Source organism: Drosophila hydei, unplaced genomic scaffold (genome assembly GCF_003285905.1).
Source record: "Drosophila hydei strain 15085-1641.00,03,60 unplaced genomic scaffold, DhydRS2 tig00008119-arrow-pilon, whole genome shotgun sequence".
In the NCBI taxonomy this organism is placed as follows: domain Eukaryota; kingdom Metazoa; phylum Arthropoda; class Insecta; order Diptera; family Drosophilidae; genus Drosophila; species Drosophila hydei.
Window position 1 is genome coordinate 429895 of NW_022045830.1, and position 16562 is coordinate 446456.

At 41.0% G+C, this 16562-nt stretch overlaps 3 protein-coding genes and 1 long non-coding RNA gene across 5 annotated transcripts; 1 reads left to right on the top strand and 3 right to left on the bottom strand.

Annotated features, from left to right (window-relative positions):
- The first annotated feature begins 5179 nt into the window (after positions 1 to 5179).
- LOC111605458 (DNA polymerase iota) lies at positions 5180 to 8780 on the top strand. The gene is made up of 3 exons (XM_023323976.2): positions 5180 to 5276; positions 6361 to 7325; positions 7393 to 8780. Exons 2-3 carry the CDS (start codon positions 6369 to 6371, stop codon positions 8680 to 8682), a joined length of 2247 nt encoding a protein of 748 aa, XP_023179744.1. The 5' UTR covers positions 5180 to 5276; positions 6361 to 6368; the 3' UTR covers positions 8683 to 8780.
- LOC111605459 lies at positions 5300 to 6163 on the bottom strand. The gene is made up of 3 exons (XR_002751801.2): positions 5749 to 6163; positions 5518 to 5675; positions 5300 to 5457 (listed from the first exon to the last, which is right to left on the bottom strand). It is a non-coding gene; the product is annotated as an uncharacterized LOC111605459 (long non-coding RNA).
- Positions 8781 to 8825: 45 nt separating the features above from the next.
- On the bottom strand, positions 8826 to 12092 carry LOC111605433 (transcriptional adapter 2B). 2 transcript variants are annotated; one of them, XM_023323948.2, is made up of 4 exons: positions 11884 to 12092; positions 10498 to 11370; positions 10101 to 10180; positions 8826 to 10037 (listed from the first exon to the last, which is right to left on the bottom strand). In XM_023323948.2, the coding sequence occupies exons 1-4, from the start codon at positions 11995 to 11997 to the stop codon at positions 9350 to 9352; spliced, it is 1755 nt and encodes a 584-aa protein (XP_023179716.1). In that variant the 5' UTR covers positions 11998 to 12092; the 3' UTR covers positions 8826 to 9349. The 2 variants fall into 2 exon arrangements, with proteins under 2 accessions (XP_023179716.1, XP_023179717.1); XM_023323949.2 differs by having other exon boundaries at positions 9835 to 10037; positions 10101 to 10250.
- A 466-nt stretch (positions 12093 to 12558) lies between these two features.
- LOC111605429 (CUE domain-containing protein 2) lies at positions 12559 to 15522 on the bottom strand. Its single transcript, XM_023323938.2, has 4 exons — positions 14961 to 15522; positions 14618 to 14885; positions 14276 to 14442; positions 12559 to 14217 (listed from the first exon to the last, which is right to left on the bottom strand). The coding sequence occupies exons 1-4, from the start codon at positions 15272 to 15274 to the stop codon at positions 14031 to 14033; spliced, it is 936 nt and encodes a 311-aa protein (XP_023179706.1). The 5' UTR covers positions 15275 to 15522; the 3' UTR covers positions 12559 to 14030.
- Positions 15523 to 16562: the final 1040 nt, after the last annotated feature.

Here is a 16562-nt window from a genome sequence, read left to right on the forward strand (position 1 = left end):
AAACTTGTTATGTTTTTATTATTAACAATAAACTCATAAATGAAAATATTCTCCAAATTTGAATTTACAGAAATTGAAATTGCATTGATAGCAATTGAATGATTGCTAAAAACCAATTGGAATATTTTTGAAAACAAAATAAATAAATAAATTATGCCAACTTTTACGATTGTAAAAATCAAAACTTAATTTTGATAATTTTTAATCGTCATTTATTTATTTCCTATAAATAATTTAAAAACAAAAAAATAAAATAAAAAATAATATTAAATAGATATATATATGCACTTTCATGAAAATATATGAAAATATATAATATAAATAAATATAAAATATATAATATAAATAAATATAAATAAATATAATAAATTATATCTCAGCCATAAAAAAGTTCATACACTTCTACCAAAAATATTAAAAATATTTAAGTAGAAAATTTGCATTTCACTGTACTTAAAGTTTGTCTTATTGCAGATATAAACATGGTTTAAATATATTATATAAAATATATTTGATATATTTATAGTATATTCTTTTGCCCGCAAATCACATTAAAAACGATTAGCTCTATTTGGCTGTTCGTAGCTTTAATGCTGGGGTTGCTCAACGATTAATGGCAGCTGCAGGAGGAGGGCGTTGTTTTTGGGTTTAGCGGGCAGCCAATCCCCTGGCCAAATGCAAAATAGGCGCAAAAATCACAGCAAAAAACTTGGCTCTGGCCGCGCTCATAATGGGCAACAAGTTTGTTGTTGTTGTAAGTGGCGAGGCCAATGCAAAAGGATTGCATCTGATTGGATCTGAATGCTGGCCGAGGCACTTGCAGCAGCAGCAGCCGCAGCAGCAACAGCCGTCGCAGCGAATGGAGCTTGGAATTGATGCAGATGCAACGTGATGCTTGTTGGTAATAAAATTGGTGCTTAAACGAATCCACTCACAGCCATTTAGCAATATCAGACATGGCTGTAAAATTAACAGAGCAACACACAGAACGAGCGATGGACCCAAAACAACAAGGGAACGGCCCCAGCTATATCCATGTTGGTTGGTTGTTGTTGCTGTTGCTGCCATGTGCAATTATTTCTTTGTTGTTGCTGTTGCAATTGCCTTTTGGCCGCGTTAATGATGCAGGAGGAGTCAGGGCAGGGGCAGAGGCAGCGGTTGGACGCGCGCTTGCAGCACCAGCAGAAAAAGCAAAAAAATAACAAAAATGGCAGACTCGTTCCACGAGCTGTCCAAGCCAAGCGAAGTCAAGTCGAACCAGCCATTGAGTCTGCAGCATCAGCATCACTTAGCAACACCCACTTTAAGATCACGACAACAAATGCTGACAAAAATAATGCCATCGATTAGCAACTGATTGACTAACAGATACCCTATCAATTGGATTGATATAGAAAAGCTTTCGCAGATCCTAACAAAGGAGTTTTGACATGGACTAGAGTGAGCTTAAGTATAAATGAAGTAACGTATGCAGAATATACCCTGTACTGTGGTGATTAGTTGTATTTAAAATATGCTGAGAGACATTTTATGTATCTAAATCTAACATAAACAATATCTATCATAGAATTGTAGGCTACTACTTTTTGCTGTGTGAAATGCCTGAAAAGTCTACATGGAGCTGGAACTGTCATATGGGCTGAGAGCGCATTTAGTTAAGAAGCAATCACATCGATCTTTATCTCATTGGAACTTTTCAATACCGAAGAGCTGCGTCTAATTTTTGTTACAAAACCTTAATTATTTCAAAACATTTCACAGATAGAAGACAATAATCAAATGGCAAATCTTAATAAATATTCCCTCATTTAACTGTTATTGCTAACTTAAAAAACTGTAGAAATATTGCTACTGAAAATAGTATCAGTCTTGCTTCGTCAAACCATCTAAAATGAACATGCACTGATTACAGATATCTTTTAAAGTCTTCCTAACACTTTACGTTGTTAAAACTTATCTTAAAATAGAGCTAAATCCATTTATATTGATCTCAGTTGCATCTGACTTAACAAGACCTATATTTATGGAATGAAAATGACAAATAATTCAATAGAAACAAAAAACTGTGAATAAATATATGAACTATTTCAGCTATATCATAAGTTTACCTCTTCAGACACTATCTGTTATATGCACCTACAGCTGGTTACACATAAAGCCATAAATACATTATACCCTTTATTAGGCATTCACTTAAGTACAGGGTATAACAAGGGCCAGTGCAATATGCAGCGCTCTTGTGCCGAATTTATTTTGTTCCATGGTCCAAAGCGCAGCTTCATGTAGACCCCGCCGTCTGCCTCTGCTCCGCTGCTCCGCTGCCCATCTGCCCTCTGCCCCCTCCTCAGCTGCTCTGGCTAACTGCACAGAAATTTATGACAAAATCTCATGAGCTTTTTGATGAACCAAACGCAAGCGCAATATTTTCTTATTGAGTTTTTCAAAATTCTGACAAGTTTTTTCTCATATTTTTTTGTTTGGGGTTCGCTTTGGTCATGTGGATTGCAGTTTGGGGCCGAGCACGATCGCATTAATTTATTAATTTAATGGCAAAAACGTTATGAGACGCTTGAGAACAAGTGAAAGGAGGCAGAGGGTGAAGGAGAGGGAGGGAAGGGGGGGCAGAGGCAGGGGATGTTGTCTTGCTACCTTCAGGCGGCTGTGGATACACACGGGGCGTTTCTAACAATTTTATGCCAGATGAGCGCCTAAATGATCGCGATCAGTTACCTGCCAGCCAGCCGCATCCATCGCAGCTGTAGCTGGAGTTGGGCTCCAAGAGAAACGTGCGTCCACTTAAACCGCAGACAATCTTCATTATGGACACTGGAGGGCACACAGCTGCAGCAGTTCCGATTCGCGATATACCACAAGATGCTGATGCAGTCGCCGTTGTTGCCCCCGACGCCGCCCCCGCTCCATCGCTGCTGCCAGCTGAGGTGTTTATTAAGGTGTAATGCAATTTTTCATATTTCCTTTTATTCGCTCACAGAGGGGACGGAGGTAGAGTGAGCGCGTGGGCGGAGCAACTGGAAAATTGCAATAATATGTTTGTATATCTTTTCCTTTTAGCCAGGCCAAAATGGATGCACTATGCCAGCCGCCAAAGGTGGGTGAAGGTGGGGCAGCAAACACGGCAACACGGCGCAAAGCTGAAAGAGAGAAAAAACTGTGGCAACATGTTTGAGGTTTTCGCTTTTCCGACATAAATAATGGTCATAAATTGAGCATGGCCGGAGCTAAAAATTCAGTATTTATAGCCAAATGATAAAAATAAGATTTATTAACATTTGCTGCCCCGCACTAGCCGAACACACACACACATACGCAGTCCTTTTTGCGATTTTCACACACCCCACAAACGAAAAAAACCCAAGGCAAAAGACTAAAATTGCATAATGCCCACTGAGCCCATACTCTGTATTTCAACAGCTAAGCTAAGTTGCAGAAGAGCAGTTTCGCCTAGTGGCTGCACAACTGTGAGCCAGATACTCTCAAACTGTATAGATCTAAGGCTTATGTGTGTATAATAAATATCGATATAATATCGAAATTATGCTTAAATAAACTCAACTACAGTGAATCTAAAACTGCAACTTGCTGATTGTGAATCTAAAACTACAACTTGCCGATTGTGATCTTACAACTGTTTTCACAGGTGTATCATTATAAGGTCAATTCGAAACGGCTGCGTTATAGATCAATTGTTGCAAAACTGTAGCTCGAAGAAGCTGGCTGTCAGACTGTGCGCTGTTAAATGCAAGCTTACACAATGGCCCTTAACTATAAGTGTCCCACTTTGATTTTGAAACTGCACACACAAATGCGTATATAGATGAATGCATATTTTATGTGATGAAGAATGTGAATAAAACATGGGCTGTAAAACTGTAAGTTGCACAAACTGTTAGATGAGAATATATTGATATGAATATTAAAATATTAAGCATGAAATGAATTGGTAACATCGAAGTGGCTGTTAAACTGTGGTTTAAAGAGTTTGTTTCTCAAACTGTGCTAAGCATTTGACAGAATGAAGCTAGAAACATAGCATGCCTGTACTCCATTTATGTACAGGGTATTAAAATGAGAGGATGCGCCAGAACATCCGTTTCGCTACGCCGTGTGGCTGATCCTGTGCACATTTCTTTTTTTTTACAATTTTGGCTGAAAAGCAGGCGAGCAACTAATTAGTTTTTTTTCGCTCTTCTTATTTTGAAGAACATTGAAAATTTGCCAAGAAGCTGGCTGCATGGCTGGCTGGTTGGCTGGCTGGTTGGCAGTCTGGCAAGAGCTTGGCCATATTTGAGCTCTTCTTTGCCTTTTATGGCGTTTCACAATTAGTGCAGCAGCAGCGCCTGCGGCTGCCTGGGCCACAAACAAGATTTCAATAAGAAAATCAGAAAAATCAGAAAAATCAAGCAAATGTAGCAAAGCCAAGAGCAACAACAACAACAACAACGCGACGCACACGCAGCCTGATTTTAATCAAAAATTCACAGCATTGTTTGCCTGTCAAAGCAGCAAAAAAGGGCGATTATCGCAGGCGCAGGACGAGCAGGAGCACGAGTAGGACTAAGAAAAGGCCTGCATATAGCAAACGTTGTAGCTGTTCTTGTTGTTATTGTTGTTGGCTCAAATTCCAAGCGCATTTCATAAAGCACCACAGGCAACAACAGCAAGATAGAGTGCGAGCGAGAGAGCGAGAGAATCAAAATAAGGAACAGAAAACAACCAGCCATAAAGCTGCCCCATATTGTTGCAACAACTACAACGGCATCGGCACCGGCATCGGCATCGCGCGTGACCACAGCTGCCCCCAAGCGTTGGTGTTGGTGCCCACCCACTTATCGCAACATTGCTTTATGGCATTCTTCGCTGCTGACCGACACATTTAATATAAAAAACTCATGAATATCATTAACAAAAAGCACTCATAGTGCAGCCATTAAATTGTTGTAATAAGAATGAAAATGTCTTTGTGCATGATAACACACTGTTCCAATTAACTTGAATAACATGTTTAAATATTTTTCCGCGCCAATCTTGTTGTTTTCAACCAGCTGGCAATATGCACAGTGTTGCCACAGCATTAGTAATTCATCGTATAGCTCACAAAACCCAAACGGTCACACTTTTGATTATCGCACAGTTACAACTCGATACATTTGTGTGGCGGCGTACGATTAGCATTTATCGTTACAAAAATATTCGCAAACGTTGTCGAAAGTGTTGTCGATGCGTTGCGCAGTGTTTAGTTTATTGTTTATTAAAAGGTAAATAAATATTATTTTTGTGTGTATTTATGCAAATGTCAACGTTGTTAAGTAAATAACAAACAAATTGTGATTAGTGGGCAAGTCGAATAGCTAAATTTGTGTGATCAGCCATTAGCATTGAGCGACAATTTTCTCTTGTCCATCTCAGTTTACTGTATAATTTGTGCGTCATCATTGTCTATTTGGTGTTGTTTGATTACAAATATGTGCAATATTGTTGACGAACTAAATAATTTACCGGTGCACTGTACATCTTGTTTCGCATGCGTTTGTTTGATTAGAAAGTCGGCTGCCGATATTGTGGGTGTGTGGGTACCGTACGGAACGGAGAAGCACAAGCAACAGCAGCTACACAATTTCTCAACGTACGTCAAGGCGAACACCGCGCGAAAAAAGCTGAAAGAAAAAAATCATAATATCGACGCTCTCGCAGCACCCAACACCCGCTGGCCTAGAGCTGTGCTCTTACCTTTGCACTCTCTCGCTTCGCCTGTCTGCCGCCTGACAACTGCTCCGATCTCAGTGACGAAATAGTGTCGACAGCGACGACGACGCGTCGGCACGCGTAGCTCTTTTTCAAAGGTCACGGGCGGACGCAGGAGGCGGGTGGTGGTTGTTTTTGTTGTTTCACTTTGTTTTGTTTTAGCGGCGGAAAGAACGCGAAAATACGATGATTCAAGATACAATAAAAAATAGAAGAAAACAAAACATTTCGGCAGGGTACATTTGACTACAAAATACTTTATACATTTTGTTACGCTAAAGTCGTAAACTTAAAAAGAGAAGTGCATGTGAAACGGTAACTTTAGATCTAGTCTACATTCGTTGAGCACAGCTCTAAAACTGTGTTTGAGCACTGTTTGTTATTGCTCTCATATGTGACTCCAAGACTGTAATTAGAAAGTAATGCGTGTCAAACTGTAACTTCAAGCCGATGTTGAATTTGGCTCTATTGTGGCTTTCGTTCGTTATCTTTACTTTGAGCAAAGTATATATTGCAAGTCGTATTTCAACCAATATACTCCTTTACTCAATACATGGAGTATTTCAACAACTAAATATTTTGTTTTCGCTTTGTCAGGCGCCAAGATGGATTTCGCCAGCGTACTTAATAAGAGCGAACCACACCAGCGCACCATCATACACCTGGACATGGACTATTTCTATGCCCAAGTGGAGGAGTTGCGTGAGCCCGCACTTCGCACTCAACCACTGGCTGTGCAGCAGAAAAACTTTGTGGTCACGTGCAACTATGTGGCCAGAGCGAGAGGCGTTACCAAGCTAATGCTTATCGAAGAAGCGAAACGTCTTTGCGAGGATTTAGTGCTGGTCAATGGCGAGGATCTAGCACCATACCGGCTTATGTCCCAAAAGATATTCGATCTGCTGCTCAACTATACCCCCGACGTCGAGAAGCTAGGTTTCGATGAGAACTATATGGATGTAACGGCGCTGGTAGAACTGCGACAGGCACACGCAGCCGATGCGCAGTTCAAACCAGCTGTGGGACACATATACCCAGCAGACGGCACTCCGCTGACAGCGTGTAGCTGTGGTTGCGCACAGCGACTAGCCATAGGCACACGTATTGCTCAGGAGATACGCGACGAGCTGCATCTGCGACTGGGCATCACCTGTTGTGCGGGCATTGCCTATAATAAACTGCTGGCCAAGCTCGTGGGTAGTCGCAACAAGCCCAACCAGCAGACAGTACTAGTGTCTACGTATACGGAGCAGTTTATGCGAGAACTGAGCGACTTACACAGCGTAACAGGCATTGGACAAAAGACGCAAACGCTGCTGCTAGAGGCGGGCGTCAGTAGTGTGGAACAATTGCAGAATTGTGACATGGAGTTTATGCGCAAGAAGTTCGGCTTCGAGACGGCAACCAAACTGCGTGACCTGGCACTGGGCCGCGATGGCAGCTGCGTGCGTGTGACAGGCAAGCCCAAGTCAATCAGCGTTGAAGATTCCTGCAAGACCATCTCGGTGCATACGGATGTGACGGATAAGTTTCGCATGTTGCTCAAGCGACTAATGGAGCAGGTGAGCAGCAACACAAAAAAACAAATCAACAGATACTTATTTGTAACCATGTGTAACTCTTCATCAGGTTGCCGAGGACGGTCGCATACCCATTGCCATCAAGGTGGTTCTGCGTAAATTTGATGCCCAGAAGAAGAGCAGCCATCGCGAGACCAAGCAAGCGAACATACTGCCCTCGCTCTTCAGGTCCTCGGTCTGTGCTGGCGAGACGGGCGTCTGTAAAGTGCAGCTGGCTGATGGAGCGTTGGATAAGCTCCTTAAGATCATAATGCGTCTATTTGAGCGCATTGTAGATCTTAATAAACCCTTCAACATCACATTGATTGGCTTGGCCTTCTCCAAGTTTCAGGAACGCAAAGTTGGCTCCTCATCGATAGCCAATTTTCTCATTAAAAAAGCCGATCTGGAGGTGCAATCAATCACTTCCTTAACTAATACGAATCTCACTAGTCCTACGTCGGAAAATGGTCCGACAGCGATGAGCGGCGATGAGGCTGCATTTCGCTCTTCACCCACCACATTCAAACCCAGTGATCAGTTTTATAGAAGACGCGCCACCACTGCGTCTCCAGTGCCTATGCTCCTGGACAACGGCTCCGAGTCGGCAGCCACCAATTCGGATTTTAGCGATTTCTCCGAAACGGAAGTGGAGCCCTCGCCCAAGAAAAGTCGCATTGGTCGCGTGCTGGTGTCGAAGCGCAGTCGCCTGGCGGGTGATGTGACGGACACGGCTGCCGATGTGGCTTCACCGAGCAAACTGCGCGTGTGTGATCTGCGACTCAATTCGCGTGACAGCGAAAAGGACTTTCCCATGAGTCCAATAGCTGCGTCCACATCGGGATCATCAACAGCGCCGCGCTTTCGCACAATTCAGCCGCCCAACACACTGCTCAATCGCATCGATGGTAGCCTGCGCTTCATACCCGCAAGGACGGCCAGTCGCCTTAGCTCCAATGCCAGTTCCACGGCATCTTCGCCGTTGCCCTCGCCCATGGATGATACGGTTAGTGCGCCTAGCACACCTACTCTGACACCAGCGTTACAAGAGGCTGCACAAGCTCCCAGTGTGGGCAGTGCAACCACTGAAGCAGCCACAGATGATTCACTGGCGCATCTGGCCTGTCCCGCTGGTGTAGATGCTCAGGTCTTCAAAGAGCTGCCTGTTGAACTGCAAAACGAATTAATTGCCTCATGGCGCAGCTCGCTGGTGGTAGCTGCAGCCAATGCCGTGGAACAGGCAACAACCAGCAACGGCAGCTCAGCCAGTGCCGACAGCAGCAGCAGCAGCGGTGCCGGAAGCAGCAGTACCACTACACAGAAGAATACCCTATATCGTTATTTCCTGAGGAACAAGTGATGTTGTAGTAGATGCGTTCAACGCAAACTCTGCCTATTTAAGATTAAAATTGAAACAAATATACACTATATTATATATATATATATATTTTGATAGGTTTGTGGTATTAGAATATATTTAGATGAGCTGTTGATGAAATTCCCGATTTGCATTATTCAGTACATTTATTAATTCATATACACTTCATTAAATACTCACATACAGAATTGTTAAGGTGCCCTACTTAAACTTAATTCTTTTAGGTTTCTCTTTTTGTTTTGCGTCCAAGCGAATGCTGAACTAGAACTTTTCTATAAGCTCTCACGCTTTACATATACTATTAATATGTGTTTTAAATAACAAAACTCGTTTTTTGTATTCTTGTTGCTAAGAAATTTGGGAATCTGTCCGCTTGACTTGATACAAGTTAAAGTTGAAATACAAATGGAAGTTTTGTAGTTTACCTAAAATGGCAACAACGAAATCTGTACAAAACAAAAAATAAAGATTTATATATAATTATATAGAGCAGTATAAAATTTGTTTAGGGCGACCTATTATCATACATTTTAACTATATATATAACTACATAATAAAATAATGATTAAAGTCTTTGAAGCAAGTAATTATTTGTTTATGTTTTTAGGGAGATGGCAACAACAGCAGAAGTGACGGCATCATTGCACGTTCAGTGGCTCAGCCAGCCGCATTTGATAAAGAACTTGCGCAGCGAGATTTCCATGGGGCTTCCCAGAGATGGAGCACCACTAAGACAGACAGTTTTCAAAGATAGATAGGTTGTTGGTGTTATGTTGTGCTTTTTGCACACATCCAGCTCATTGTGAGTGAGCAAATTGCTGCCCAGCGGCTGCGGTAGACGCTTCAGTTCGTCCAACTGGCTGCGCAGTATATAGCTCATGCTTGATGGCTGCTGCTGTTGCTGCATCTGTTCCTCAGTCGAACTATTGCTGGCGGCGGCGGCGGGATCGCTTAGCTGCAGCTGCATTTTGACGCCGCTTTGCAGCAGCTGCTGCTGATGTTGTGGGTTTCCCTTCGCTGCTGCTGTCGATTGTGGCAGGTTCGCCTGGGCTGCCGTCATCGTAGCCGTGGAAGTCGCTGCCGTCGCTGTCATTGCCGACTCCAATGTCAGTCCCTGGCTCATGTCCGTGTTCATCCCCCCCATCCCCATCGCCGTTGCCGTCGCCGTTGTCATTGTCGTCGGCAGCATCGTTGTCGTAGCTGCCGACGATGTCCGATAGCTATCCAAGTAGTTTCTGCTGGGCAATAATGCGCCGGAGCAGGTCGGGTCGCCGATGAGGTGCATGCTTCTTGGTGCGATTGAACTTGAACTTGCCTCGACGCCGCTTAACAGTTCGCTGTGAATCGATGCAAACAAAATATTGATGATATGATCCATGCAAATATAAGAATGGACTTACGCCTTTCTGGGATTCGCTTGAGGGGAGTGCAAGGAAGAGCTTAGCGGCCGATGACTTCCATTGTAATGATGTATGTTGTCCTGTGGTTAAACATTGTCTTATACAACCATTCAAACGCTGCGAGTTGGGCGCGTTGATAATACAAAGGAGCTGAATATCGTGAAAGTAAGACAAGAGACAAGAACAGTTTCATTGCGTTGTGTTGCGATTCAACTAACATAGCTAAAAACCAGAGCTGGAAAATCAACAAAGCTACTCTTTATCTCAAAATAGATCAAAAATCTTGTTTTCCAATTGCCAATTGCCAATTTTGTTTTCCAGCTCTAGCAGACACGATATTCAACTCGCCATGCATTCAAATACGAAGGACCAAACACAAATAATATGTCACACTTACGGTCTTTCCATGCCCATATGGGCCAGTGGAGCGATGTGTCGCCATAGCAGCGTGCTGCTCAAAGTGCCGGCAATCGTCGATCTTCGTGATGCCATTGTACCGATAGCGATACAGCTCTGACTGTCTTATGCGCAACTCCTTCTCGCGCTCTAGAGAACCCAGGAGACGTTCGTACTCGTTGCAGGAGTAAAACTGAGCAAAGACACGAAAACGATCACGAAACTCTTTCTGCTCCTTGCTGAGGCCTGGATGCAGCGCATAGTTGCGATTGCGAAAGAAGTTGGATACCAGTTGATAGTCGCGAACCATTCGTTTTCTTCGTGCCCGCTCTCGCAGTCGCCGCGTATAAATGTCAACGTGTGCCAGCTTCAGCATAACATCAACTTCGACATCTTCCGAACTGAATACAATGTTTGAGATCAACTGTTCGGCCGTTGGATCATATTCGCGCTCAAAGCTATCACGATTGGGCATATATCCCAGTTGCAGCGCTTCCTCATTGCTTATCTCTAGAGGCGGCAGGCGGGCAAGTGCATTGGCACCCAATGGCCCAGTATCATCCTCTGTATGATCAATTAGGATGGGCCGTTGCAGTTGCGCCGGCGTCCAAGTGGCCTTGCCAATGGTACCATTTACAAATTTATTTACATACTCCTCTTTGGCATCCTCCGCGGATTTTGTTTCAATATGCTTGCTGATATCCTCCCAGTTGCCAAAGCCATATTGTTCGATTGCATCCAGGAGACGAATCTCTTCACGTGCCGTCCAGGCGCCCTTGCCACGAAATACACTCAAAATGGCAGTACCGGTGTCCATGAACTGATATGCATGACTGTTTTGATGGGCGCCAATCTCTGCGCCGGTTGCGAAGCACTAGAAAACAAAAACATCAATTATAACGGAACAGTTCAAAAATACTTGATTTTATGTGATTCTTCACGAATTATCGAACTTTGCGATAAGTGGACAGTCCCTAATCTGGAGTCAAGTTGTTTAATTGTGGGGAATACCGATTTAATCGGTAAGCCCACATTCATCTGGGCTTCAAGCAGATACGAGAATATATTTATATATTCAATGCCTCTAGACTCGTGTGAACTGCAGGATCAATTTACATATCTAATGTTTTAAATCATATGCTCACATATTGACATTTACACATACGCATCAGTATACATTTAGCATTTTCGTTACTGCGTCCATAGAAAACAGCTGTTCAAAAACAACATTGTGAAATCGCCCGGCTATATGTACAGTTTTAGATGCGTCAGCACAAATACATATATATATTAGCTCTTTTCCCGATATGTCTGTGTTGGTGTGTGTGAGTCTATCTGTAGCTGGGTATCAGCGTATACATACACATATACATGTACTTATACTTACTTGGAGGCACAGATCAAAGTTTTCGCACTCAGCACAATGTACACGTATACCTTGGATATCATCCTGGCAATTAGTGCAATTGTACTTTGTGAACAAGTCCGCAATTGTAGTCATTTTGACTTTAAATAGCGTTTTTTCTTGAATAATTGAATATGCGAAAAACGCACTATGCTACAGTCGCCATCTTGGCCCAACAGCAGAGTTGCCATATCGTTCAAAATACCCAGCTAACACCCTTGTCGCGCGCTGATGTGACCAGCGCTGCATTTTGCTGCCAGCTTACCCACTTCCGCGCCAAATTTTAAAATCACTCTTTTTATTGGATACAATATATATTTATTAAATTTCAAAAGTTTAATTCGAGTTTTGCCTTTTTCTTGTAATAATCAATTTGTTTTACGCTAATATCACAAAAATAATATATAAAACTAAAATATGAGAAAATCCGCATAATATCAAACCGAAACCGAATGAAATACGTAAATACATAATTTTTACAAATACATATAAATACCGATTAGTCTGTGGTTAGCTTAAGCGAAACAATAACAAAAAACATTGTAAGCAATTAGCTGAATATAAATACGAACGGTGGTTACGGGAAGGAACGCGTCTAAAATTATACAAATTTAAATAGCAATAAGTAAAAATCAATTAAAGTAAGTAATGCAAATGCGTTGAATGATGACCGATGCCTAAATCTAAAAAAAAATATTTTAATATAAATATAAATATATATGTCGATATATATGAATTGCGCTGGGCTCTCAACTTGTTGTTAGGAATTACAATGAAGCTTGCTAAATATAAGGTTATATTAAGATTGATTAGTTTTGTTATATGTTGAATATGTTTTATAATATTGCTGTGTCCTTCCGAGCAGCAGCCGCTTTGGTATGTGAGGGGCAGTTAGGACGAGGAATTCTCAGGATGGGGACTAGTTAGTGTATGGCATTTGTCGTTACTGTTGCTAGTTTGCTTAGACCATAACGAAAAACAAATAATAAATAAAATAAAAAAAAATATTTCTAAACAAGTTTACGATATAAGAGAACTTTAACATAAATCTTATGGCAAGTTGTTGTACAGCTGCGTTTTAAAAACGCGAACTTCACAAAACACACTTTCAATTTGAATACCTAAAATCATCTAAATAAGTCTATTTGAGCGCCAAATTCGTATTCGAGTCGCACCTGTCTGTGGGGAGCACAAGGCTAGAATTATATTTCTATTATTATCTATATAAATATGTTTTTGATGCTTTTTCGAGATTCGAGATTCACAAGCGAGCAAGTTTCTGGCAGTTGGTCGCACAATTTGTCACAGTTCAGTTTTTCTTCTTGTTTCTTTTAATTCGATTTTGATTGCGATTTTCTTGTGTGAGCATAAGGAACTAACAAATACTATCCACCCACATGCAGGTGCGACGGCAAGCGTTGTCATGTGCGACAGGCAGCAGCCCCTAATAAACTGGAGCCGGCTCCTTGTCACCGCAACGAGACTCATAAGTTGTTGTCAATTATAATGTCCCGATTGAGGTTAACATAAAAAAATGCGAAAGTTTTACCTAAAACATAACTATTAACTAATTTGGTATGTAAAGTCTTTGTGTCTTTAGCCACAATCTGATTATGATAAAAATTCCATGGGCTACAGTAACCGGCAAAGCAAACTAACAATAGCAACAACAATAAATTACCAGTTAACTCACATGGGAAGGATTCCTTGATTATTATAAACGGGTCACACAATGCGGCTGCTCTTCTGCTCGATTCCTGTTTCTGTTCCTGGTGTTCTTGTTGTCCTGTTAAATCATCTTTTATGAGTTGTTGCTGTTGATGTTGTGTAGATTTTGGCAAGGAAGCATCTAAACGTTGGCTAAGCATGGCTACAACTGGCGCTAAAGCCAGACGGGATTTTTGGTGTGGGTGTGTGGGACTCGGACCGGTGCTGGCTTGAATTCTAGTTACACGGATATGCAGCTCTGTGCATAAATTGTGCCCGAATACATTCTGATTACAGCGGCAGGCGCTGCTGTTGCTGCTGCTGCATGGTTCAACTTCAGGTGTCGTTGGTGCGGTATTATTAGGTGGTTGTGGGTTAAGTTGCTTCTTGATAAAATACTTGTGGGATTGGTTCATCTTTAGTTACGGTAGAATCTGCTTCTTGGGTTTTTTTAACTCAGCATCTTCGTCACGCTTGACTTCAGTGTAACGTTCGCCCTTAAGCGACACAATTTTATTATCACGATAACGCACAAGCTTGCGCGGTTCCATTTTGGGCACCACCGGCTTGTACTCGCGCTGAGTGGCATTCTTATCCACATAGGAGTATCTATGACGTACAACAAATGCAATTACTACTAATACATAGAAAAAAAATTAGGATTTACCTAGCTATAATGCGATTCTTTAGCTCATTATCATCAACGACAACGTTCTTCTTCATGCCAATAGTGTGCGACTTATCGGTCAGGCTCTGATTGGTGTCCTGGCGATGTAGTAGGATTTGAGTAGCACTATCAATGTCACCCTTCGATATAGCAATGCAGTGTTTTATCTGGAAGCATGTCAAATTCGTATTTCATATGAGAAATCATGAGTTAATCGTGTTTGTTGTAACGCTTCATCAAAATGACCTCATTTACTATAAATTCACGATTTATTTTTTGTTTTTGTCATTATACGAAAAACAGATTTGCAACTTGATATTATGGCATGCACTATTGACTCACCTCGACGTAGGCGGTGTCGGGAAACATCTCTTGCAACACTTCGGCCTCATCCAAAAAGTAATCGCAATTGGAGCTGGAGCTATCAGTGGAGCCTCCATCACTGGTTTCAGACAAGTGCTGGGAGCGCTTGCTGTTGCCGCCACCATTGCCGTTACCGCTGCCGCCGCTGCTGCTGCTATTGTTCGAGGATAATTCGTCCTTTTCGGATATGGACGAGTTGCGAGCACGTAGCTTGGACTCTGGTATAATGTTAGACAAGCTCAAGGCGCTATTAAAAAAAAGTTAACCAAACCCAGAACATGTAAAAAATTCAAATTTAATTAGATAATTAGTCATGGCTTACTGGAGCGATAAATTGATTGAGCTATGGTTGCCTTGATTCTTTTCCATATCGGTCAGCTCGTTGGCCAGCTTGTATATCCATTCGCATATAACGCCCTGATCGATGGTCGAGAACTCCTCAAAATAGGCGCCCATCATCTCAACGAATCCCTCGACATCAAAGCATGGATCCTGAGAAGCCTCTTCCAATATTGATATTATATAGGAAAGTACGATCTCATCCACAACACTAAAGTCGGCTCCTGGTATATGCGCGCTGACAAACTGGACAAGACTTCGCTTCACCATCTCGTGTTGCTTCTCCAAATTGGTCATGATTCCACTATTTCCTCTATTATTTTCTTAGTTGAATTTATTTATTTTTCTCGTTTGTTCGGCGAATTTCGTTTGGCTGGTTTGCCTTTTATTTCTGTAAAGTAGATATATAGATATATATGTATGTATGTATGTATGTACGTGTATATGTGTGTGAAAGTGGACACCCGATATTAATATATTTATTGTAAACAATGTCGCTTAGTTCATCGAGTATAAAACATTTTTATATCAAGGCAACTTTAAAACAAACTTGAAATGAGAATTCGTTTTAAATAGCGTACTTTTTGCTTGCTGCGCCTTTCTTTTGCTGCTGCTGCTGCTTCTTCTTCTTTCCAATCAATAATACTTTTGCAGCGCAATTGTGACGAATACTATCGATATCGATAGAAAAATACTGTACATATCGATATCAAATCAGATTCGCGTGGAAAGTTTAAATTTAAATACAATATAATTAATTGAGCTATATATGTATTATAATAAAAAGCAATATAGTTATATTCAATATAATTATATTAATATTATAATTAAGGCTTTTATTTTTCAGAATTAGTTTCAGTAAAAAGTGTACTAATAAAAGGGTGGATAATAAATTATTTCTGTAAGTAATGGCTATAGTGGCTACATAATAGTGAGCTCAGATTTCATAATATATTACATATTTATGTTGCATTAAAAATTCGCTAATGTATTCGAATTCTATATAATTTCATGCATGAGACCGAGTAGGCGAGTAGAACGCTTAAGAACTGGTTATTGATTAAGATTGTCCAAATAAAAAAATATACTTATGATACGATATTATCTATATATATTTAATATAAACTATATAAGCTTAAAATACTAATTATCTGAGGTACTACTTTCTATCAATAAAATCTGTGCCTCAACTGTCTATGCCGCTTATATTCATTCAGCACATATCGATACTAATGATCCGATAGATATTGTTAGAAAAGAGATAGCCGAAGAGCGCACTTATATTGATATATTTCACAGCACTATAAATAAGTAATTGCAATTCAAATGTATATAAACTGTAACGTTTATTTTTGGTCAGCTTAAACTTGTTACAACAGCCACCTCATTTATAACTCTAAATGGTTACAAATATACAATACCTGCTCAAGGATTTCACAAATATTTAATTTGTAACAGTAACTATCTATGTAATTCAAAGACAAAGTTTATAAATAAATAGGAAAATGAAAAGCAGGTCAAAGTTTCGGCAAAGTCAAAATATCGTTCTGAACCACATTTATCGCGGCCAAGGGGCTGCTGAACT